Raw genomic sequence first — 24037 nt, 5'->3', positions numbered from 1 at the left:
ATATATAACTTGTGCTGCTTGTAACATGAAATGATACTAATTTACCACGTTACTGTCGTTGTTACTGTCATTATGTGGTTTTCTTTGAGGAATTTAATTGAAAGACTTTGGAAAAGAAGAGGTTTCCATGTGAAATGAGCACCTGAACTGAAAAACATTTATGAAACAAAATGACCGATTTCAATGCATCAAACAATCCACAACCTCAAGGTTTTTAAATACAAAAGGAACTACTGAAACATCTAGTCTTGTTTTTGCATATTGTTAAACCAATTAACTTGTCTGACTAAAATAAAATATCTGGCCTTAATTCTATCTGTACAGAAAAGTAAACATGCATTCATGTAGATAAATTTATGCATGTGAAAAGCCAGTGAGACTATTCATGTGCATAAAATTACTTGTGTATCAATGTTGGGGGAATAAGACCTGTTTGTTAGGCAGTGTGTGATCTAATAGGAAACTAAATTTACGTTCTATGGCTGAGCACATTGGCTCATTATTTATTATGCGATTTCCTTGACCTACTACAGATTAGAAATGACAGCTTCTGGGAACCTCTCAGTTCTCCTACAGAAAGTAAATAAATATCACTTTAAATCCCCCATACATAATTGTATATTGATTTTTAAGTTGGATCATTTAGCTACATTTTCCATTGACTAATAGGGCCTTGCAGAATGCTGAATAATGAGGCTGTTGAGTAGCCAGAAAGCAAAACAATTGACTTTTCTATCCTAATTGACTGTGGTCTTTTCCTCAGTTAACAACACAGGGAACGCGTATATCTCAGCCTTACTGATCCAGCTTGTACAACAGACTATTTCCGATGAAGGAACCTGGACAAGAATTAAGGGTAGAGTCAAGTCCATTAATACGTGTGCTGTCTTCAAGTATGTGTAGAATGAGGTCCCCACAGTGCAGGTCCAGTTCCTCTGTGTAGTCAGTGGGGAGAAGCAGGCACTTTCCGAATCCGCAGAGGGAGATCTTGTCTGCATAACCTGATGCCTAAATGTAGTCAAAAAAAGTCTTTCTCCAAGAACCCTCAAAAACCTCTATCCTTCTCTCTTGATGATACAGGGAACTTGGGCAGAATTGGACATAAGATATATGTGAAAAAGATCAGGTATCATCTTAATTCAGCCTGGCCAAATGTGTTTGTAGAACCATGGTCTTATATTCCTCTGGCGGTTCCTTCTCATCAGCTTTTCTTTACCAGCTCCTCTTAAGCCTCTGACTCTCCATCTCCTTCATCCCAATGTTACCATTGCTGAAAGTGTTAGCAGTCCTGCTCTGCCCATGCAGGGACCAGATGAATTCAATGGCACTAATTTTGGTTCTTCTGGATGGCCTTGCAACATTCCTAATATTTTCCTCTGTAGTTTATGACATCACTGTGTAATCCAGACACGCTAGCACAGCTCATTTCGTATGAACCTTTGGTACCTAGATGCTATCATTACATCATTCTGAGAAAATGCTCTGGGAAAGTAAATCTGTGCTCCAGTTCTGAGGTGTTGTTATACTTCCTTATCTCTTAATTTAAGTAAATATTGCTGTAAAGGGTTAAGGTTTAAATAACTTAAAATACAGTATCTTTACTAATAGCTTCTAATCACACAGGTAACTGTAAATTCATTTTAGAGGAAATTAATTTCCTTGCAGAAAGCCAACACATCCATTTTCACTGGGAAGAGACCAGAAAGAACTGAAATGGAAAGGACTGTTTCCAGGTCCAGGGGAACACTGACTATGGACTTTTGACTGTGGCAAAGCTGTCTGACACAGGCAGTCTGTAGGTTTCCTTCTCAGTATGGGACTGAGCCTGTGCATGGGGCATGCTGTGAAAGAATGACATCCTACAAGGTGTCAACAGCTGGGTGATCAAAAGGGCATTTTTTCCCTCCAGCTTCCAAGACCTTCATCTGCACCTAGCAAACACCCTCCTCTGCAAAGCAGCCAGGGCTACTGGTAATTTACATATTGGTTCCTGTGACACGAGACAATTTTCTAATCAACATTTACTCAGAAATTAATACAGTTTTTTGTTTGTTCGTTTGTTTGCCTAAACAACAATTAATTATGAAAAATGGCTACAACTCTCTCTTGACAAAATAACAAGAAGGAAAAAAGATCCATGTTTAGCATGGTGATTCTGGAAGACTTTATATTTAACTTTTACTTTGAATTTAATAGAATCAAATATACACTTGATAATATCCCATTTTGGCTGTTTAATTGAAATCAGTGAGTCAGAGCCTCAGTTGCTGTTAATTAACCTATCTTCACTAACATCAGGGGGGTTACAATAACTGATAAGAATTTGTCATCTGGCTCCATCTACCCCAAAGCCTAATTTACTGGATTTTACAGAGCAGTTGAAAGAAGAAACAGAAATAATTAATAATGCACACTACAAATTATGTAAGGTACATGATTTTCCACTAACCTCCCATGTCCTTTTCTAAATCTGTATGCCTTACTCAGTAAACTCAGTTGCTGTTGATAGGTGACGTTATTAAACTGTATGCTATTAATTTCTGTCAAATGTACTTTTTGTTCTACAAATTTCCCTTAAGCTACCTTCAATTTCTAGAACAAAACTTCTTTTCATTTTGAAAATTGGCAGTAACAGCTAGTCTTTTTTTTTTTTAATAGCTGTTTTGCCAAGTTGACTGGTCCAAATTCATCACAAATGTAATTTACCCTCTTTTTCAATCAGTTTAATCTGAAGATGATTTGGCTCATCATGTCTTTGTGAAACACATGTAATTCATGATAGTGAGAAGGGGTACTAGCCGGATAAACTAGTTAGTTGTAAAAAGTAGATATACAAAATGAAAAAAAGAACATGGGATTTGGTTTAAAGCATCTGTACTTGTTGTGTAACAACATGTATTCATAGCCACACTCATTTCTATTCACGTGTAAATTCCTTTAACACGCGTACATATATTTTAATCGTTCTTTCAAGGAAATAGTTAAGCTGCTATCACAGGAATCACAGAATCACAGAATCACAGAATCGCTGAGGTTGGAAGGGACCTCTGGAGATCATCTAGTCCAACCCCCCTGCTCAAGCAGGGTCACCTAGAGCACATTACACAGGATTGCATCCAGGCGCGTTTTGAATATCTCCAGAGAAGGAGACTCCACAACCTCTCTGGGCAACCTGTTCCAGTGCTCTGTCACCCTCACAGTGAAAAAGTTTTTCCTCATGTTCAGATGGAAGTGTCTGTGATTCAGTTTGTGCCCGTTGCCTCGTGTCCTGTCGCTCGGCACCACTGAAAAGAGTCTGGTCCCATCCTCTCGACACCCTCCCTTCAGATACTTGTACACGTTGATAAGATCTCCTCTCAGCCTTCTCTTCTCCAGGCTAAACAGGCCCAGCTCTCTCAGCCTTTCCTCATAAGAGAGATGTTCCAGTCCCCTCATCATCTTTGTAGCCCTTCGCTGGACTTGCTCCAGTAGTGCCACATCCCTCTTGCACTGGGGAGCCCAGAACTGGACGCAGTACTCCAGATGGGGCCTCACCAGGGCTGAGGAGAGGGGGAGGATCACCTCCCTCGACCTGCTGGCAACACTCTTCCTGATGCACCCCAGGATACCATTGGCCTTCTTGGCCACAAGGGCACATTGCTGCCTCATGCTTAACTTGGTGTCCACCAGCACTCCCAGGTCCTTCTCCGCAGAGCTGCTTCCCAGCAGGTCAACCCTCAACCTGTACTGGTGCATGGGGTTATTCCTCCCCAGGTGCAGGACCCTGCACTTGCCTTCGTTGAACTTCATGAGGTTCCTCTCCGCCCACCTCTCCAGCCTGTCCAGGTCTCTCTGAATGGCAGCACAGCCCTCTGGCGTATCAGCCACTCCTCCCAGTTTTGTATCGTCAGCAGACTTGCTGAGGGTGCACTCTGTGCCTTCATCCAGGTCACTGATGAAGAAGTTGAACAAGACTGGACCCAGGACTGACCCCTGGGGGACACCGCTAACTACAGGCCTCCAACTAGACTCTGCACTGCTGATCACAACTCTCTGAGCTCTGCCATTCAGCCACTTCTCAATCCACCTCACTGTCCACTCATCTAACCCACACTTCCTGAGCTTGTCTATGAGGATGCTATGGGAGACAGTGTCAAAAGCCTTGCTGAAGTCTAGGTAGACAACATCCACTGCTCTCCCCTCATCTACCCAGCCAGTCATTCCATCATAGAAGGCTATCAGATTGGTTAGGCATGATTTCCCCTTGGCAAAGCCATGCTGACTACTCCTGATCACCTTCTTTTCCTCCACATGCTTGGAGATGGCCTCCAGGGTGAGCTGCTCCATCACCTTTCCAGGGATGGAGGTGAGGCTGACTGGCCTGTAGTTCCCTGGGTCCTCCTTCTTGCCCTTTTTGAAGACTGGGGTGACACTGGCTTTCTTCCAGTCCTCAGGCACCTCTCCTGTCCTCCATGACCTTTCAAAGACGATGGAGAGTGGCTTAGCAATAATGTCCGCCAGCTCCCTCAGCACTCGTGGGTGCATCCCATCAGGGCCCATGGATTTGTGGATGTCAAGTTTGCTTAAATGATCTCTAACCCGATCCTCCTCCACCAAGGGAAAGTCTTCCTTCCTCCAGACTTTCTCTCTTGCCTCCAGGATCTGGGGTTCCTGAGGGCTGGCCTGAGCAGTAAAGACTGAAGCAAAGAAGGCATTCAGTAACTCTGCCTTCTCTGCATCCTTCGTCACCAGGGCACCCACCCCATTCAGCAAAGGGCCCACATTTTCCCTAGTCTTCCTCTTGCTGCTGATGTATTTGAAGAAGCCCTTCTTGCTGTCCTTGACATCTCTCGCCAGATTTAATTCCAAATGGGCCTTAGCCTTCCTCGTCGCATCCCTGCATACTCTGACAACGTTCCTATATTCCTCCCAAGTGGCCTGTCCCCCTTTCCACTTTCTGTATACTTCCTTCTTCTGGTTGAGTTTTGCCAGGAGCTCCTTGCTCATCCATGCAGGTCTCCTGCCTCCTTTGCTTGACTTCCTACTCATAGGGATGCACCGCTCTTGAGCCTGGAGGAGGTGATGCTTGAATATTAACCAGCTCTCTTGAACACTCCTTCCTTCTAGGGCCCTAACCCATGGGATTCCTCCAAGTAGGTCCCTGAAGAGGCCAAAGTTTGCTCTCCTGAAGTCCAGGGCTGCAATCCTACTTGGTGCCCTGCTGCCTCCTTGCAGGATACTGAACTCCACCATCTCATGGTCACTGCAGCCAAGGCAGCCCCCGACCTTCACATCTTCCACCAGTCCTTCTTTGTTTGTTAGTACGAGGTCCAGCAGCACACCTCTCCTTGTTGGCTCCTCCACCACCTGTGTCAAGAAGTTGTCACCAATGCTCTGCAGGAACCTCCAGGACTGTTTGTGCCTAGCTGTGTTGTCTTTCCAGCAGATATCGGGGTGGTTGAAGTCCCCCATGAGAACCAGGGCCTGGGATCGTGAGGCTACTTCCAGCTGTCTGTAGAAGGCCTCATCGACTTCCTCTTCCTGATCAGGTGGCCTGTAGTAAACACCCACAACAGTGTCACCCATGCTAGCCTGCCCTTTGATCCTTACCCATAAGCTCTCAACTCGCTCTTCATCCACCCCTAGGCACAGCTGAATACATTCCAGTTGCTCTCTCACATAAAGAGCAACTCCGCCACCTCGCTTTCCTGGCCTGTCTTTCCTAAAAAGCACGTAGCCATCCATGACAGCACTCCAGTCATGCGAGCTATCCCACCATGTCTCTGTAACGGCAATGAGATCATGGCCCTGCGACCGCACACAGATCTCTAGTTCTTCCTGTTTGTTCCCCAAGCTGCGTGCGTTGGTGTACAGGCATTTCAGGGAGGTGATCGAGCATGCAGGTTTCCCAGGAGGGGTAAAAGAGGGTCCTCCATAGCCACATCCCATGCGCACTTCCCTGGCTGCATTCACCTGTTGGAGGCATCCTGACTTGAGCAGTCTTTTGCCAACTACCCTGGCACTATAACTCTCCCCTTCCCCCATCTTTCCTAGTTTAAAGCCCTCCTTACCAGGTTGGCCAGCCTGTTGGCAAAGACCCACGTGCCCCGCCTCGTGAGGTGGATCCCATCTCTCGCCATCAGGAAAACTTAAAATACTCATAATCTTTGTTTATTATTATTATTATTTTAACTTTAACTATATTACAGATCTACTGGCCTGCAGTAAAAGAAAAGGTGGAATTGTGCAAACTAGCTGGGAAAGATGCCCATGTAAGTATAGTATATATTTTTACTTATTGTTTCTGATAATGTTCTACACCTGTATATTTGCTTCTAAATGCACAAAATAGGGTTATTAAGCTATTCTTATTTTTGCATTTATTTTCTTAATGAATGGAGAAAAGATTAATCAAAAAGGGTGCCCCCCCCCACACACATTTAAAAATCATTGCACCTTCATGCTTTTCTTTAAATGTTAATACTTCAAGAAAAATATTGAATAGGGTAAGCAGCAAAAATGCTTAACAATCAGTATATGTAATAGACACTATTGAGAGAAGACTTTCCTCTGAAATACATCCTGGGAGATGCTCTGGATGAGTTTGATTTGAAAGCCACGGGAGTCTGCATATGACTCTACTGTTGTTATCACAGTCCTTTCCTTCCCATCAGAGTGCTCCTTTTTCTTGGGAACATCCTGAATGTAACTTCATTATAAGTCATTAACAAAACAGAGTAGCAGTGCATATTACAAATTAACTTAATTTGTAGCCAGCTGCAGTTGACGTTATGTTAAAACAAAATCTCAGACTCATTAGATTTTCCCTGGAACCACAAATCTTCTTTAAAAGGTTCTGTGTATATGAGGTGCATTCATATATACAATAAAACTCTCACATGTCTTTTGCATGGCACAGATTGCATCATGTATCTAGAGTCCACCCTAAATATAAGCATTTTCCTGCTGTATAATAAAATTAATTTCTTCCTTTTCTCTCCACAAATCCTGTGTTCTCCATCCAGCTTGTCTGTTACCAAGGTGGACTCCAGCTCAAAGCACTCTCTCAGTGCTCTGCCTGAGGGATTTCAACTTTTTATCCTAACTTATTACTACCCTTGTCTTTATAGAAGCCAAGAACCAAACAGCACCTCTCCTGAGCACTGGGAAAATTGTGATACTGGTCTATATGCAGAATTTGTACTGACCTATTCCTATGCTCAAGCAAAAAGGGAAGGAGAATATTTGTATTCTAGAGCCAGGATTGACCTGAGCATCCCCAGGGACTCATGGAAATGCCCGAATAGATGGACCAGTAGGATGTGGTTGGCGCAAAGAGAGCTCGCTCATACCCAAAAATACCCTCTGGAAGTATGTTACAGCTCCCCTCACTTCACCACAGTGATTTCTATCATGTAATCTTTGGTGTTAAAGCTTGCGCAGAACCCTTAACTGGGAGCAAAAGCAGGAGAATTGGAAGTCAGACTAATCCTGCGGCTATCCTACTTCTGAGCAGTTGTTGGCAGGGGATGTTTGTTACGAGCGAGTGAACAGATATCCTCCAAACCGTGTTGTTACCACACAGCTTATCATGCTCATGACTGTGAGCATTATAACTAAAATAAGCTTGCAAGTCTGATGGATGAACTGCCTGGTGGAGAGCCACTGCAAGATTTTAGCCATCACAGCTTTGAACTATTTAGTAAACAGTCGCTGTTACAGTACTTTTGACTTAAGTACAGGGATACTATGGCTATAACTTTGTACAATGTACAATGTGACAGAAGAATAAGCATGGAAATTAATATTTCTCTCCTTTCTTTTCACTATAGACAGAATGTGCCAATTTTATCAGGGTTCTTCAGCCCTACAACCGAACCCATGTTTATGCCTGTGGCACGGGAGCATTTCACCCTCTCTGTGGATACATTGAACTTGGAACTCACAAAGAGGTAATTTAGTTTCCTCACCGCTCTGACATGTCAAGGAACAACCTTCTTCTTGTTTAGCATTCATCATAGATTTGAAAATACCATGTGAGTGTATAAAAAATGAACTGACAGCAGCTTACATAAATAACAGGGTAAATGGTGGATTTTACAGGTCAGACAAGAACTCGTGCGCTCACATTTGATATGTGCATATCGCTCTTGAACAAAGCACTTTTCTTGGTAAGACTTAATACACAAACTTCTTCAGAATGACACTTTCACATGATTAACTAAGTGAAGAGCACATTTAATCCAGATGTCTTACTTTCTAGTAAGTCACTTCCCCACGTGTTTTCTGCTTACACATGCAGAGTTCAAGATTCATAAGTCTATTTTTATACATATTCCTCTCTCCTCAAAGATGATTTCCTATTACCTAAAGGTAACGCAGAGTTTGTAAATGGATTCTTCAGAGCCTGAGTCAAAGGACAGCATCTCAGTCCTTTGCAAATAGTTTACAACGCTGTTGCTAAGTGAATGTCCTGGCATCCTCCATCACTAGTGGCATATTCCTGAACTGAAATTAGAAGCTGATTGGTCTTCATTTGCTGGAGACACAGAAATCTCTGACCTAAGTGGTAAATGTTTGAAACCAAACCCTCACAGCAGAAAAAAATTTGCTGTTGTGTTATGTATATCAGCCACTTAGTACACAAGTCTCTTTTTAACTCCTATATGTATAACACCTTGGCTATATTTGTAACGTTGGCTGTTTTCTCAGACAGTGTCTGGAAGTGACCTGTCTGGCTGCTTGCCTGCAGTGCAGTCTTTCTATAACATTAGAGCTTCCTTCTCTTCTCCCTGGGTCTAAGTGAAATTCTGGACTATAAGACATGAGGTTCAATGATATGTTATTAAATGCAATACCCTGAAATATGTACGCATTAGAATTATTCTGACATACAGAATCAAGAGCCAAACTTCTTGGGGAAAAAAAAAAAAAACAACCCCCCCAACCAAAAAAATAAAAAAACTATTAAAACATATTAAAAACTATTAATGCTTGCCCCGGCTCAGCCCCGTCCGTTCATTCCACGTAATCTGTGAGCTGGTTGACCAAGCCAGAGCAGCTGCCTAAGTTACAGAAATCTGAAGTTGCCTGAAATCTTCATGGTGTTGCTCCTTTCCTAGGAAATCATTAATGCCCTCAGTATTGTTTGGTATCCATTGCATAATTGGGCTTGCAAAGAAATCATCTTGTAGGCTTCTTTGCTTCAGTACCTTGCATATTCCAATTGAAACAACTGAGCTTTGAGATACCACCTTTAACAACCTCATTTGTGAAGGATGTTTTCATCAGACATCATGAAATTATGGATTTGGCCTAATTGTTCAGTCTGGCAGCCAGTCTAGACAAGGGATATTTCTTGACCAGACCTGATCAATCGCCTTGTGAGAGGAGAAGAGAAGACGAATCCCCATATGGTATTCCCTAATCACCTCACTGTCTTCCCAGTCCTGCCTGTCTGGCATTCACCGGTTGCTCAGCAGCAATGGTAAATTTTACAGTGTTCATCACTACTCAAGCCTCTTCTTATGATGCACTTTTTATCTTCTTACTGAATTCACAGCTTTGAATGGCATGAAAGACTTTGCCCCTTCCCTTCTTAGGTCCCAAACACCCTATAGCCACTGTTCCTGCATTGCCTCTACAGAGCAAAGTGACCTTGCAGGGAGGTGCCGGCTCCCCTCTCCTTGCACACACAGTGCTTTGAATTTGATAGGAAGCCGTAAATGTGTCCTGGTTGTGGGAACCGAAGCCATGGTTCCCGTGTGGTAATTCAAAGCACTTTTTCCAGATCCATTCTGTTCATCTTTTTTTTTTTTTAAATCTCTGGTTACAAGAATGGATGTTTGGTAATTAACAGGCTCTCCAGGAAGCTGAGGGATGCTTGGGAGAGCCAGGGCCTGAGATAGCCTCATTGAGACTGTGAAAGCAGGCAGTGCCCTGGTGACCGCCGAGGCCGGCTGGTGGCTCTGCCCGCCGGTCTGCTGCCCGGTGCCAGCGCTGTGAAACCAGACGAGTCGGTACGGATCAGGTGACTCAAAACACTGTTTTTGCAGCAGTACAAATCCCCTGTGGGATCACGCAATTAGAGGGGATTAAAACCCTGGTCTTGCTATTCCTGAAGTCACTGCCAAAACTTCTCTTGGCTGGCAAGGAAGAGGCTTGGCCCAGTCAGTGCCGTTAGCCACAGTTCTCCGAGGGATATACTCTTCTTTAAAAGCTTTGTCCAGAGTGAAAGCAGGAAGTCAACTTCTGTGGAATGCCTGCTAGCATCCATTAGTTTGTCTGGGTGAAATTTGAAATGTTTAATGTTGATCTGTAAATTTATCGGTCACTTGAATGCTGCTTAACTTGGAGACGGTCTATTTATGTTTGGTACTACAAGGTTCCTCTGAGCAGCTCAGGCTTACACTTTTTCAGAGAAATGAGAATGGGATAGTAACATATTACTGTCAGCAAAAAAATGTTTAGTTTTTAATTTAGTTTTGTACTAATTTAGTTTTGTACTTTGTAATGTGCTCTTAGCCACTTCAGTAGCATGACAATTTGGTTTACCTGATATCCCAAAGGTTTGGGATGGTAACAAGAGTTGTTGTTTGATGATTAAATTCTGCTTCATGCCCTGAAAGATGGTAGAAATGGAATTTATGTTCATAGATTGGAATTGATTTTTTTTTTTCTTTCAAGGAGTTTAATTATTCAATGTCCTGGGCTTTTGTCTTCTGAGCCTGGAGAGTTTAGAAGACATCTGAATGAAATAAAAAGGTTTAATCATTTGTAATCGGATGTATACTGATGGTGAATTGAATTAGTGTGCTGTGAAGTTTGGTCCTATGTGGCCATGTTTAGGTATACCTAGCTATCATTTGTACTCTTCAGTCCTCCTACAAGGTGGAGGTATAGAAATAAATATTTAAAGTCACTGTGTCGTTTTTGAAGTATTGGGTTAAATCAGATAGAGGTTTATTTTTCAAGATGTGTGCCTCTACAACAGATGTTAAGCCCACAATGATTTGATTTCTGAACACCAGTAGGATTTTAAATATCACTGTAGAGGTATGGTACATTAACAACACTTCTTTTGGCAATCTCCTTTCCCTAACAACAAAATTCTGAAAGCCTCCATACCTGCAAAGACCTCATTTTACTTTTCTGAATTAATTTGCCTTCAGTAGGACTCACGAAGGGTTTCAGGTTTAAGTATGCAATTAAGAAACTAATGAAAGGAAGAAGTAAAAGTGCCATTTTGGCAATTCAAAACTGTAATAATACTTCAAATCAATGCTTAAAAATGATTGAATTAAAAATATAAGATCCCCCCTTTAAAACACCAGGAATCATTTTTAAATGATTTATTTTCTTTATCTTCCTCTATGCCCTTGTTCTGTGACCCAAGAATTAATCACAATGTGTTTGGGAACTACAACCAAGGATCTATTCTGATATCTCTTATATCACTAGCCTTGTTAAAAATAACAAGAGATATCATATGCTACTCTCATTTAAAAGGGGCTGAACTGTGTCTGCGGTGAACATTATTCAGCAGTCCCTAGAGAAATTTAGGAGCCAGCCAGAATCCCTTCTGGGTCTCCTGTTGCAACATAGTCTATCAGCACTTTCCCAAATAGAAGCCAGTGCCTTTTAAGTACAATCCAGCTTTTAATTTGAATAGAAATGAACAATGCATTTTTTTTTCTGAAAATAATTTTATGTTTCTAAGATTTACTTTTTTCTATAGAATGAGCAGGATACATTAAAGCAAAGACTGAAAACACCCAGATATAAAACAGAGACACAAACTGTAAACATCAATTTTGAGATGACAGCTGCGTGATCTAAAACACCTTCACTTCATATGTTAGCAGGACAGTTTGTCCAAGTGAGTTTTTCTCTGCAGCCACACTGGGGTAATGAATATGTGTTTATTCTCAGGAAACAATATTCAGGCTGGATGCTCAGAGCTTGGAGTCTGGCAGGTTGAAATGTCCTTTCGATCCTCAGCAGCCGTTTGCTTCCGTGATGGCAGGTAAGACCCATCTGAGCCAGGCACTGCTCTCTCACGTGCAATGGCTTCATAGAGAGGCACCAGAGACAGTAGCTCAGCAGATGTCATCGGCAGAGCTCCTCTGGCATGAGCAATGTTTCAGATGCTGTTTTTGCTGTCTGAGCTAGGGGAGCCTTCAGACACCAAAGAGCTGGAAATGCAGCAACACAAACAGAGACATTTGAGTGGATGTGAAAACGCTGCCAGTTTAGCTTGAAGGCGGTTTCATTCTTACCCAGTTATTTCTCCTTTAAGAAGACTACACACACACACACACACACACACACACACACACACAGAACCGTGGACGGACAATATTTCAAATGCTTCTGGGCCTCTTTCTGCAATTATCAATATGTTCTGCCCTTTGAAGTCTGCTGACATCCACTATTTCCATAAATACATTTTTGAGGTTTCTATTTACTTGAGTAGCCACTTCTGAGGCTCTAAGTCTCAGAACAAGATAGTGCAATCGGCCTCCTGCGTGTCTTGCAGCACTGTGTGGTCTGACACTCGGTGCCATGGAATGTCAGCTTGACCTCCAGATCTCAAACCACTGTAAGAGCTACTTTTGTCATGGTTTGGTTCATAGCTTTGGACAATTTTCATTTAACTTGTCCATCAAGTGTATGAATACAAGATAAGAGTGAAGCACCATGACGTTTCCATTTACAGCCAAAGAGTGGTGATGACAATGCTTTGAAGTATCGGTCAGTCTGCGTTATAAAAAGAATATGACTAATGTTCAGTCTTTATTCTCAGATAATAGGATAGATGATTTGTGATTCTGACCCAACAGATGGGGCAGGACTTCCTTTATTAAAAACAATAGATTAAAGCTAGTGCTTATTCTTCTCAGGGACCCCTAGTACTATTTAATGACCATGAAGTCTATTTATAAAATGGAATTCTAGAAACTTTAATTATTCTTCTTTTAATGCAATGGAACTCCATGATTTATTATCCTGTTGGCTAATTTCAGTAGCACTCTAGTGCTTTGACTGCTCTGTTAAATCTTGTGAAATGAAGAAGCTGCCATGTTTTAGCTAAGTAAAACATAAACTTCGGTACATAGGAATTTTCAGGCTAGATAAAATTAATGATCAAGCTATTCCAATATCCTTTCTCTGACTGTGCCTGGTGTCGAGTGCTTCAAAATAATGTGCAAGGAGCATTGTAAAGAGTTACAGGCCTGACCAGAGAATGTGTCTTGGCCCATCTTTTGATGATCATTTTATTCCCCAAAATACTGGAAAAGCAGTATAGCTCATGGATCAGATACTGCACTGGGGCTCAGGGGAGCTCAATTCCTGCCCTCTGCCGCAGAGAGACTCCCAGGGCTACTTCTCCCTGCCTCATTTTATCCATCTGCAAAATGATGATTAAAAATTTCTTATGTCTTTCAGAAAGCACTTTGAAATCATTTATAAATATATGAGCTAAATAGTATTTCATTTTGTTTTCATTCATGTATGCAGGCTAATATACCTGAGTAATTTTCGTTCTTTGTAGAAATGCCTAATCTTTCACTGAATTCTGCAAAGTATTTTGCCCCAAGTAAATTCCACAGATAAATTATATGCTATGTGAAAAGCTAGTCTTTTTGACTGTAAAATCAAGTCACCTGCTCATCATCCATCTTTATTACAAAGTACTGCTCACCAAAACCGTTCTGGAAATAACTGGAACTTGGAATGAGTGATACCAAAAGCAGAGAGAAGTGCTGAAAACTCCCTGTCAGCAGAGACTAAGCAAAGATGGACAATTTCTTTTAGCTATTCAGATTTATCAATCACTGAGTGCCTGTCAGTTAGCAAACACCAATTATCCTGCCCATTCCTCATTATGACAAATACCTTTCAGAATGCGCTATTGTTTCTTCACAAAGGCGACGTGCTGTCTGAAAGATGTGCTTTTCAATATTGTCATGGAAATAATGCATAAGTAATAGCATAATGAGGTGAAAGGAAAACTGGTAGGTCTTTTTCTGGACACATATAATGCTTTGGGCTTGTTTTTTTTGTTTGTTTTTTTGTTTTTTTTCCTCCCCTCTGGTCTTATTTTTTAACAAATGCAAATGAAAACACACAACATCTTTATTGAATGGTATTATTCTGCATTCACTCTCAACAAAAGACCTCTCTAACAGATCTTGTGAAATGTTTCCATACAGGGTAGCAACACAACCTGGGGAAGGGAGGGAAAGGGGATTTTGATATATCATGTTGGTTTGTATGTGATTATGGTTTATGAACATGACAATTGTCTTCTTTCTTTTTACAAATTCCAGGGATTTAACATTGTAAGTCATTAAGCAAAAACAAAACTCCTCCATCAAAAAAACCCCAACAACCGATCTTGTTTTGCAGTAAATAGACTTCTTGTAAAATGCACTATGCAGTAAAAAGCATTCACAGTGATTTTTTTATTCATTTATTTTTTTGCTTCTTTTTACAAAAGTAATGAGATACAAAGGAAAAGAGGAAACACTGTGCAATGCTTAAAGTTGTGGAGTTTTACCTTGCTCACAAAGCTAGCAGAAGAATAAATAGTAACTGCAATTGTAGCAAGCACACTGTACTATATTACAAATATAGTTTTCTTGTGAGACAAATTCTGGCTGCCCTAGTCAAGCGAGATGTCTCATTGGTTTTAGTGGAATCGCTCACTATGCTGCAATGATCATGATTTGGGTCGGTAGCCATATTCCTACTACTAACACATTACAGACTTGAGAAGAATTCCCGTAGTGCCTAAATTCCTCTTTGTGAATAAAGTGTTGGACAGAGATTCCTAAATAGGTAATGGGCTAAGCCACTCATTTCCCACAGTGAAGCGTCCATCATGCTCAGCCGGCTTGGGTCCAGGAGCAGCGAAGCCAGCAACAGCGCTGTAAGGCTAGGACAACAGGGCTAGTTTCAATCAGTAGATGGCCATGTCCTTGCCACATTCCCCCAAGTTTCATGATCAGTAATCATGGGGAAGGTTGCTCAGTTCAGATATACCTTTATGTCCTTGCAATTCCAGCACTCATCAAAGCCTATGGGGATTTATCTACCTTCCTGAGTGCCTAAAGCATTCAGAAATTAGACTTGGTTTCCTTCATTACTTAGGCATATAATTACAAATAGCACCTCTATTTAAATGTAAGTAACCTCATAGAACCCCAAGTCATTAAAATACAAGACAATAACACTTTAAAGCATTAAACTAGTCCATAGGCAAATTAGATATAGGTGTTATTCACAAAACAAAACATAAATTGTTTTAATTTTGTTTACCCTATAGCTGTAGAAAAACTATTTATTTTTCATTTACAGATGAGTATCTTTATGCTGGAACAGCTTCTGATTTCCTTGGCAAAGACACTGCTCTAACACGTTCTCTGGGCCCTTCTCACGATCACCATTACATCAGAACTGACATTTCTGAACATTACTGGCTTACTGGTAAGATCCCAAGCATATGCTGTTGTCATTTTCATTGTACTTGTCTCTCTGAAGTTAATAGCCCCTTTCTTATATAAATATATGTCCAGTAACTATAAATATAGATATTGTATTGTGGTAACCTTGGATTATGTAGGCTTCTTTCTAAAAAGTTCAGTAGGAAAAAAAGCTCTTGAGAAACATCACAGAGGTGAAAATGCTAATTAAGGAAGGAGTAGGAGAATAAGACCTAATAGTTCTTTCCATCTTTGATCTATACATCTGTATATAGTCTGGTAATTGGGATAATATCATGATTTAAATGCTTCTATTTCCAGTGTTGTTGGAATATTTTTTTAAAACCATTTTTTCCGATCACTTGTTAAAAAATGTTCCCTACAGCTTGTCGAAATGACAGACTAGAAGTTCCATGTTTTTAGGTAGGAGGTCTTTTTTTTTTTTTTCCCCCCCCTTTTTAGAAGGGGGGAAAACACCCTTTGTTGCTCTGAGGATCATTTTAAAACCACTAAGGGCACCCTGAAATAGCTTCCCAAGCAAACACGCCTTTTCCTTGCCTGTTAAAAACATTCTGAGCTAGTAAACCCTCTAAAAAACTGGCTGCATTTACACCCAGGCAGTCACAAACCACACACAGAGTAACACGGAAAACTTCACTCACAGGCTAACCCTGCTCAATTAAAGCATCCCCCTTTTAGCCATCAACTGTCTTTAAAGATGTGGCAACACTGGCCCTGATTCAGGATGCCTGTGTGACTATTATGGGCATATTGTAAAGGCAGGGCCTGCTGACCACAGGGGTAAGTTGTCTTCCCAGCAGTCAACTTCTGAAAGGGATAATTTCATCTCTTAACTCTTTGAGACTTCAACAAGAGGATTTTTTTTTCCTACTCTTTCTCTCCTCGCTAAGCTGTTTCCCTACATTTCTGACTAGATGTGACTCCATAAGCTCAGGATTTCTCCTAGTGGGTGGAGAGGAAAGGAAAAAAAAACACTTAAAGTCATTTCCCCTTTCCCAATAAGAGCAGTCCTTCTGAACAAAGGTCCTTCTGATCTGAACAAAAGGTCCTTCTGACTCTGATAACGTACCCCACTTTCACCTCTGATGTTCCTCAGATGAATGCCTCAAAACCTGTCCCTTCTCTCCCGTCTTCTGCCTCCCACTACTACACATCGCAAAAAGCCCTTTATGCAATATAGACCAGAAGCGAGCTGAATGCAATATAGACCAGAATGGGTCCTTCCAACAGGCAGCTCTCTACCCATACAACTAAACAACCATTTTTATCATTGGCTGTTCACTGGTGTTCAAGATGGAAAGATGTTTTGGGGTAGCTGCTTTCCTAAGGGATACTGTAATATCCTAAAAAGAAGGATTTACTGCAGTTTGGAACCAAGGAGCATCTGGTGTTATCATTAGTATAGATCCACCTCGATGTGCATTTCAGAGGTATGAAAGAAGCCTCAGTTCCCAGCCCAAAAGAACTTATAGCTTAAATACCCACTGTTCCAAGCATTTCTTTATGCTACGAATGTTTCCTCATGAGCAGTTTGAGACAAGGGAATATTACAAGAACACAGGATAAACTAAGGGACTGAGGACTGTTTATGTGTTTTAGTTTTGAGGGTTGGGGGGGAAGGGGGTCTGCCTTTTTTCTTTCTTTTCAATCATTTCATTTTTTTATTCTGTTTTTACTTAAAATGTCTGTATTTGTGAAAGTTTCCCAAAGAGAATAATATATTAACATGTCTGGGTTTGAAAAGCAGCTTTAGTGTGTTAGACTGTGGTGTGAAAACTACCCCACATTATGTAAACACTGAAGACTCCATATATTCTTCAGGTTTACCCTCTTTCCATCTATATAAAATCCTACAGCCACACTCTGTCTAAAATTTCACATACATAATCCATGAAGTGTTATACTAAAAGGCATAGGTATAAACTAGGTGCTTCTAATATTTTCAAATGGTCCTTTTAGAGCTGGAAATATTTTGAGTGCAACTCTAAATGATGGGACCATATCTGCAATAAGGAATAGGTTAGCCAATGCATTATTAGTTTATTATGTAACATTATCAATTGCATACACTTTGTGCTTTCAGCAGATTTTGGTGTAAAAAAAATATTTACTTGATTTCAGGTTTAAAACCCCTCTGTCATCTAACCCTCCTGTCCCCTAAATCTACCATCCATTTACCAAGCATGTGTTAGACCTCCAGGAATGGTTGTACATACTTAAGTAATTGTACAATTAGAAATAAATTATTTCCAGGCGTGACTTGTGTTTTACTTAGGATAACCATAAAATGTATAAATATATATATTTTTTTTTCATAAAGCCGAGGAGCTTTTGCTTTAACACATCTTAACATTTTAAGTTTTGTCTTATTCCCTTTCTGGAAACAGGATTGTTCTTTCCTGGAGGAAGGGAGGAAAAGACAAAGCATAAAGGAAAAATGCGTAGGATACCTTCTAGTTCATTGCAGGGCACCTCTGTATTGACTAATTAAGACATGTCTTAATCTCAGTGACTGAATAGCAGCTCTACAAAAGAGAAGGGAGGAAGGCAGCTAATCTTTCCCATGACTCACCCAGGCTCATACGCCTGCACACAGTGACACTGAAGACAGAGGCGATGCCGCCTCTGCTCACAAGTCACTTCTCCCACAGACTGAAGAACAAGGCACTAACACAGCACCTGACCGGAGTGCCAGGGCAGGGGACAAAGGCTCTCGGGGACGTCCGCCTCGGTCCGGAAGGCGATCCGCCGACCGCAACTGAGCCCGGCTCGCCTCGGCCGAGCAGAGGGATGCATCCCTTGGTGGGTTACCCAAGCCATGCACACAAGCATGCTCTAAACAGCTGCACATTCCTCCCTCTTTTATAGGAAGCTAAAGTCATCATTAGAGGGAGTGTTTCCACGAATAGAATTAACCTTGTTCGGGTTTTTTTTGGTTGCAGTTTAGTCTTCTTTGCCAGGGATGGATACTTGCAGGCAATGATCGGTCTTTATAGCCTGCACTCTCTGAATGGGTTTCAGTTCGCTTAGCTTTAAAAGGCAAAAGTTAGCATCCTGTCTGAGCTCGGTCATTTCAGTTGTCTCTTTATATAATTTGCACTGCCAGAGCATGACTCACCACACCTATTGCAGGAATCTGTCCTAAAATAGGATTATTCACTGCCACTTTCTTCTTCTCCACTATGTCCTTCCCTGAGAGAGGGAGGACCTAGATGAGTGTAGATTAGAGCTTGACTTCCAGGTGGTTAAAGTTAACCAAAGTGAGTGCTATCCCTTGTATCCTCATGTCCCGTATTTCTGGAAGCTCAGCTACAAAGAGCTGCTGCAGAAAGACTCCAACAGGTTGGGAGTCTTTGTCATTTCTGTATTTTCTGAGATTTGCTGTTCGTGTGTTGTCTCCTCTTTCTGGGCCTGATGAATGTTACTTCTGTGTAGGCCTTCTTAAGGCATGTGCCATTAACCTGCAAATAGTCCTACAAGGGTGTTGTAGCAGCAAATGTGAAAATGTATCACCATCTCAGTGAAGATCGTAGTGAAGGACTAGATGTAACCACTATTCCTGCTAGGCCACAGGAGCATGTTTAAAAAAAATGGGTAATGACTGAATTTACCGTACCTGCTATTCTCAGAATTTATGATGCCTTTAATCCCCTGCTTGCTTACTTACTATCTAACCATGATATTACTATGAAGGAAAAAGTTTCTGTTGAAATAAGTCAGACTTTTGAAAGGGGAAACAATGTGTGTATGAGAAAACAAACAGTGGCTTAAAATGATCATCATACAGTTTGTTTCCCATGCAAAGAATCAAAAACCTAATTCGTGATTGATTTTAATTTACTTTTTTTTATATAGTATGGACAGATTACAAAAGATGAGACATAGATCTCACTTGCAGAACATAATGTGCTTTTCAGATCATGATCTCTTTTATTAAATTGCTTTCAATCTCCTTGTCTTCATATCTTTTAAAGTGTATTTTTGTTTGGATTTAACTTTCAATGTCAGTGTTTTCCATTGTGATTTAAAATCCTTAAATATTTGTGTTCCTTTAATTTGTTAGAGATTCTTCTAAATCTGTTCCAGGAACTGATATTGAGACATTTGTTTTTGTACTTAGCTTGCCAAGTAAAGCAATGAAATTTAAGTAAAAAAAAAAAAATCAATATTCAGAGTTTAGTTCTGTGGATGTGGATTTTAAAAAAATCTATATGAAATTCATAAGACTGTTATAGAAGTATTTCACAGGTTTTCCTATTAAATAGTTATTTAACTAACCACATATTTTAGAAACCATATTGGATGCACATTAATGTATTTATTCACGCTTAGAGATCTAATCTTCAAAGTAGACTGAAAGGGCCTCAGGAATAATTGAATATTTTCTTTAGGCTCATTTCAAAATCATAACTTAAATTTATAGGGCTTGAAGCCTTCACCATTTCATTTTCCTGCTGACGCCATTCTGTAGGGTCAGAAAGGTTCCAAATGGAAGTAACACTGTGGCTATTTTGACCCATAAATTTCCCTTTTCTGGCATTAAGGTGCATATTCAGCACTTAAACCATCCCATTTTGTCTCTTGTCTTAGACTGAAATTATGAATCAAGGACCTTCTTTGCATACTGTAGATTTCTCAAGGTTAATATAAAGCAACATGAATATGTATATTAAAAGCAGATAATAGTATTCCCCACAAACCACCAGTGTGCACTGTTTACTCCAACATCTTACATCATCCTCCTTACAGCTTGCTCCTACGGTCTGCCATGTTATGAGGAACAAAGACTGTATTTTATTCCCAAAGGAATGTATTTCAGAGTCAAGGGTCTCTTCGCACTGTATTTGCTGACCCAGTAGCTCTCTTCTGTTTAAAGAAAAACACTATTGATCCAAGGGTTCTCAGAAGAGCTCATCTGTTGTAGCACATCAGGGAATGTCTCGAAAATCACTTCCCCAAATACCTGGTTCACTTGTGCAACGGTGGTGTTGCCTGCTGTGCTGCAGTGCCTCACCCCTGGAATTTGATTTCTGTTTTTATTGCACATGAGAAACGTGGTGAGCAAGTAGAGCAGGACTGCAGATTAGGAGCAGGAGAGCTGAATAAGAAATATGTGTATCCAATGAAGGATATGTATCAAATTTTTGACCCAGTTAGCATCCCTATATGATACAGGTAAAAATATCCAAGCTTCCTTTGAGAGACACCAGAAGTAGTGTAAGTGCTCACCATGTCAAGGCAAGGTATGCCATGGCATTCCTTGAAAAAAGCAGATTTAAAGAGCCCAAACAGACCATTATGCTGAGATAGCTAACCTGTTTTGGCGATGCGGGTTAATGTCTCTGCATAGCACGGCACCACGCCATTAAGACATACAGGTCAGTTGTGGACTTTGGTATGCTAAGTCGGGGGTCTCAGCATGATGATGTATTGCATTTTGTAGATACAGTCAGTAAGCTTGTTACAGCACAGATATCTAGGAAACTGTTAGCTTGGGAAAGCTGTCATTTATATTTATATATATTTATAATCCGATGGACCAATAAAGATTATTTCATTCATTTGTAAACTCTCTCTACTAAGCAGTAGTGTATTTCTGTACTCATAGCTGTTGTAATGTGTGATTAAATAAATTTAAATTCTACCATGTGATTTTGGAAAACTTAAGCCTGATAACGGTGGCAAGAGAAGTGAGACAGATTTTTGTAGGCAATATTTTGTACTGAAACACACACAGAATGATAGTCAATGCTGCATATTTGTGCAAATGAAAGTAAGGTATATACACAAAAACATCATGCTAAGAGTAAATACTTCAGAATCCATGGTGTTTTTCGCTCAGAGTTAATAACGGATTTGCTACTACATGTCTATATAATGTGTTTTTTTTTTTTTTTTTAATTTCACTGGAGGATGTGATGTGAAAGCAGCTATAGAAGCAGAAATATAGTATCATGTATTAGGACTTTTCTTCTTACTTTTAAAACATATTTTGGGAACTTCCAGGAGCAAAATTCATCGGAACTTTTCCCATCCCGGACACCTATAATCCAGATGATGACAAAATCTACTTCTTTTTCCGAGAAATATCACAAGATAGTGGGACATCTGACAAGACAATCCTTTCCCGAGTTGGGAGGGTTTGCAAGGTGAGGACTCTCTCTTTTATATTATTTATAATAGAAAAACTTGATGTGCTTCTGTGAGAAATCTTTTTTTTCCCCTCTAAATCAGAAAGAAATAATGATACCCAACAGGCCATCCAAGTAATTTTTCAGAGCATTGATAACTAAAGCTGTCTGAAATTTACTTCACTGAAAAATAGACTTGATATTGAATGTGTGTACCACTTTTAGAAAAAGCTAATATAAGTGATAACCTTGCATCTAAATAATAATATGTTGACCTTCAGGTATGCAATAGTGCCAGTTTTTGTTTCATTAGCTTTCAGTGAGGATTCATTTGTTGGTATGTGTATTCAGCATACATCAGTACATCATCTCTGGGCACTGCTGAGAGCTGGGATCATTCATTTGTTTCTGAGCACATCTGATTATTGGTTGAGGTGGGAGGGAGTTAAAAAGTTATGTTTTTTTCCAAGCTACATCCACGCCTTCCTGGAGGTGTCCTCCCCTGAGGTAAAGTGCAGTCCTTGAACAGCTGATCAGCAGGAGCCAGGAACCAGTTCTGATCCAGCATTAAAGGTTTAATTCTATTAGTGCCCGACCTGCTGTAGAAGATTACCCCTTTCCACCTCTCTTTCATTATGTTTGGTATTGCTCCTTATGAAAGATATCTGCCCGTATGGTACACTTAACCTGGACCTGGATTTTCATGAGCTGCACTCATTGAAGAAGCATTTCTGCCAAGGCCTCTTAAAATGGTAATGCACAGATAAACCAATTACTGTTATATGACAATGGTGACCAGTAAAGAGTCAGCTATTTAGCAGCCTGCTGCTGTTGCTAATATCTTCCTCCAGCTGCAGCAGAAGGGTCTGTCGACTTCTTTGGCAGACTTCTTCTCTCTCCACCCCTATAACCCATAGTGCTGGAGGAGTGGGTCAGTGTGGGTGCTCCTGTCCTGTCCTTCAGCCTTCAGTCAACCCAGGTACCCAGGATTCATTGCCAAAAGTCAGGAAAATGGGGCTTTAAAGTTTAAAGTTCATATTTAACAAAATATAAGCTTTGAGCAAATGTTTATCTCCTGAGATGATCCAGATATCAGTAACTCCATCATAGTAATCACACAATTAGGTAACGCATTTCTGTGATGTTTCATTCAGAGGTCTTCATTAACTTGTATTTTCTGAGCAACATTACTCTGCTGACAGTGAGCATTATCTTCTTAAGAAAAAGACTGAAAATAAAAAAAATAAACAAAAAAGTTGGTGATTTGCCATAAGATGTGTCTAGGAAAAAAATAACCAGAAATAAAATGGACACTCACTGATAAAAACAAACACCAGACACGTGTGTATGGATATGTAAATCTATGAGTCTTCTGCAATCCAAGGAACCCCTAATAATTGAGATTTCAGTGACCACAGACATTTCACACTTCGGTCCTTGACCTAAATGTTAAGAAAACAAAAAAAAAGACCTCATTCATAAATCAGTTCTCGGGGAGGTTTTTAGCCAGACAAAAGAATGGATAATCTTTAGTTGGGTATTTCTCAGAGGTATGATTAATGGCAGCCTGGAAATGCAAACATATATGATTTGCTGTGACATGGCATTTGCTGATTATGAGAAAGCACTTAATGCATTAGGAAAATTTGGTAGACAACATTTTCAAGCCAAGGCACATGAGAGATTACATTAAACTAAGATATATTAGCAAGAGAACCCCAGCATCCTTTACCTAGAAAAAAAAAAACAGATAAGATGTCATAACAAAAGCAGACGTATTGTAAGGTAATCCTAATGACCAGGCATAATTGTACCTCAGATGAGACTGAATCTGTAGAGTAATCATATTAAGGGCAAAAAAAAGTCTTGAATTTTATTTTTTAATGTTCAGATGAAGAACACAAAAACCCTGAAAATAGCTGAACCTGTTTTATTACACTCATGCATAAAAATCTGTAACACCGGGAATGTATTACTCTGTGTAGCAAAACACACATATGCACACTTGCTTTAATGTGCATTTGTGTGTGTGTTTTTTTGTGCATGGGCGCACAAATACACATAGGGCCAGATGTTCAAGAGTATCCATCACCCTCAAATGGAAAGGAGGGAACTCCCAAAAGAGTTCAGCATCCAAGAACTCTTTTTCTTAAACAGAACAATGGAAACTGATAGGTAAGGTGATTATAATTAGTGCTAGTTTTACACTGTCTTTTTTATTTATTGAGAACTTCCTGAAGGATGCAGACTTCTATTGAAAATTCAGACCCCTGCTTTTTTTTTTTTTTTTGTACATTTGTCTAGATTATCCCCAAGACTCAATATAAATAAAATTATTATGGTTATTCAATATAAATTAATGATATGTAAACACAATCCACTGTTTAGACTAACCCACTAAGGTCCTCTGGATTTGTG

At 40.3% G+C, this 24037-nt stretch overlaps 1 protein-coding gene across 6 annotated transcripts in view; it reads left to right on the top strand.

Moving 5' to 3' along the window:
• Window positions 1-24037, top strand: part of SEMA3D (semaphorin 3D) — a 148261-nt gene that overhangs the window by 74406 nt on the left and 49818 nt on the right. For all 6 annotated transcript variants that reach the window (XM_067316894.1, XM_067316904.1, XM_067316902.1 and 3 more), the window contains 5 exons: window positions 6189-6251; window positions 7812-7931; window positions 11911-12004; window positions 15343-15471; window positions 21495-21637. In XM_067316894.1, the coding sequence (XP_067172995.1) occupies window positions 6189-6251; window positions 7812-7931; window positions 11911-12004; window positions 15343-15471; window positions 21495-21637 (549 nt within the window). The remainder of the gene's footprint in view (window positions 1-6188; window positions 6252-7811; window positions 7932-11910; window positions 12005-15342; window positions 15472-21494; window positions 21638-24037) is intronic.

This window comes from Apteryx mantelli, chromosome 1 (genome assembly GCF_036417845.1).
Source record: "Apteryx mantelli isolate bAptMan1 chromosome 1, bAptMan1.hap1, whole genome shotgun sequence".
NCBI classification, from domain to species: Eukaryota; Metazoa; Chordata; class Aves; order Apterygiformes; family Apterygidae; genus Apteryx; species Apteryx mantelli.
This window is presented reverse-complemented; position numbering and strand designations above follow the sequence as displayed.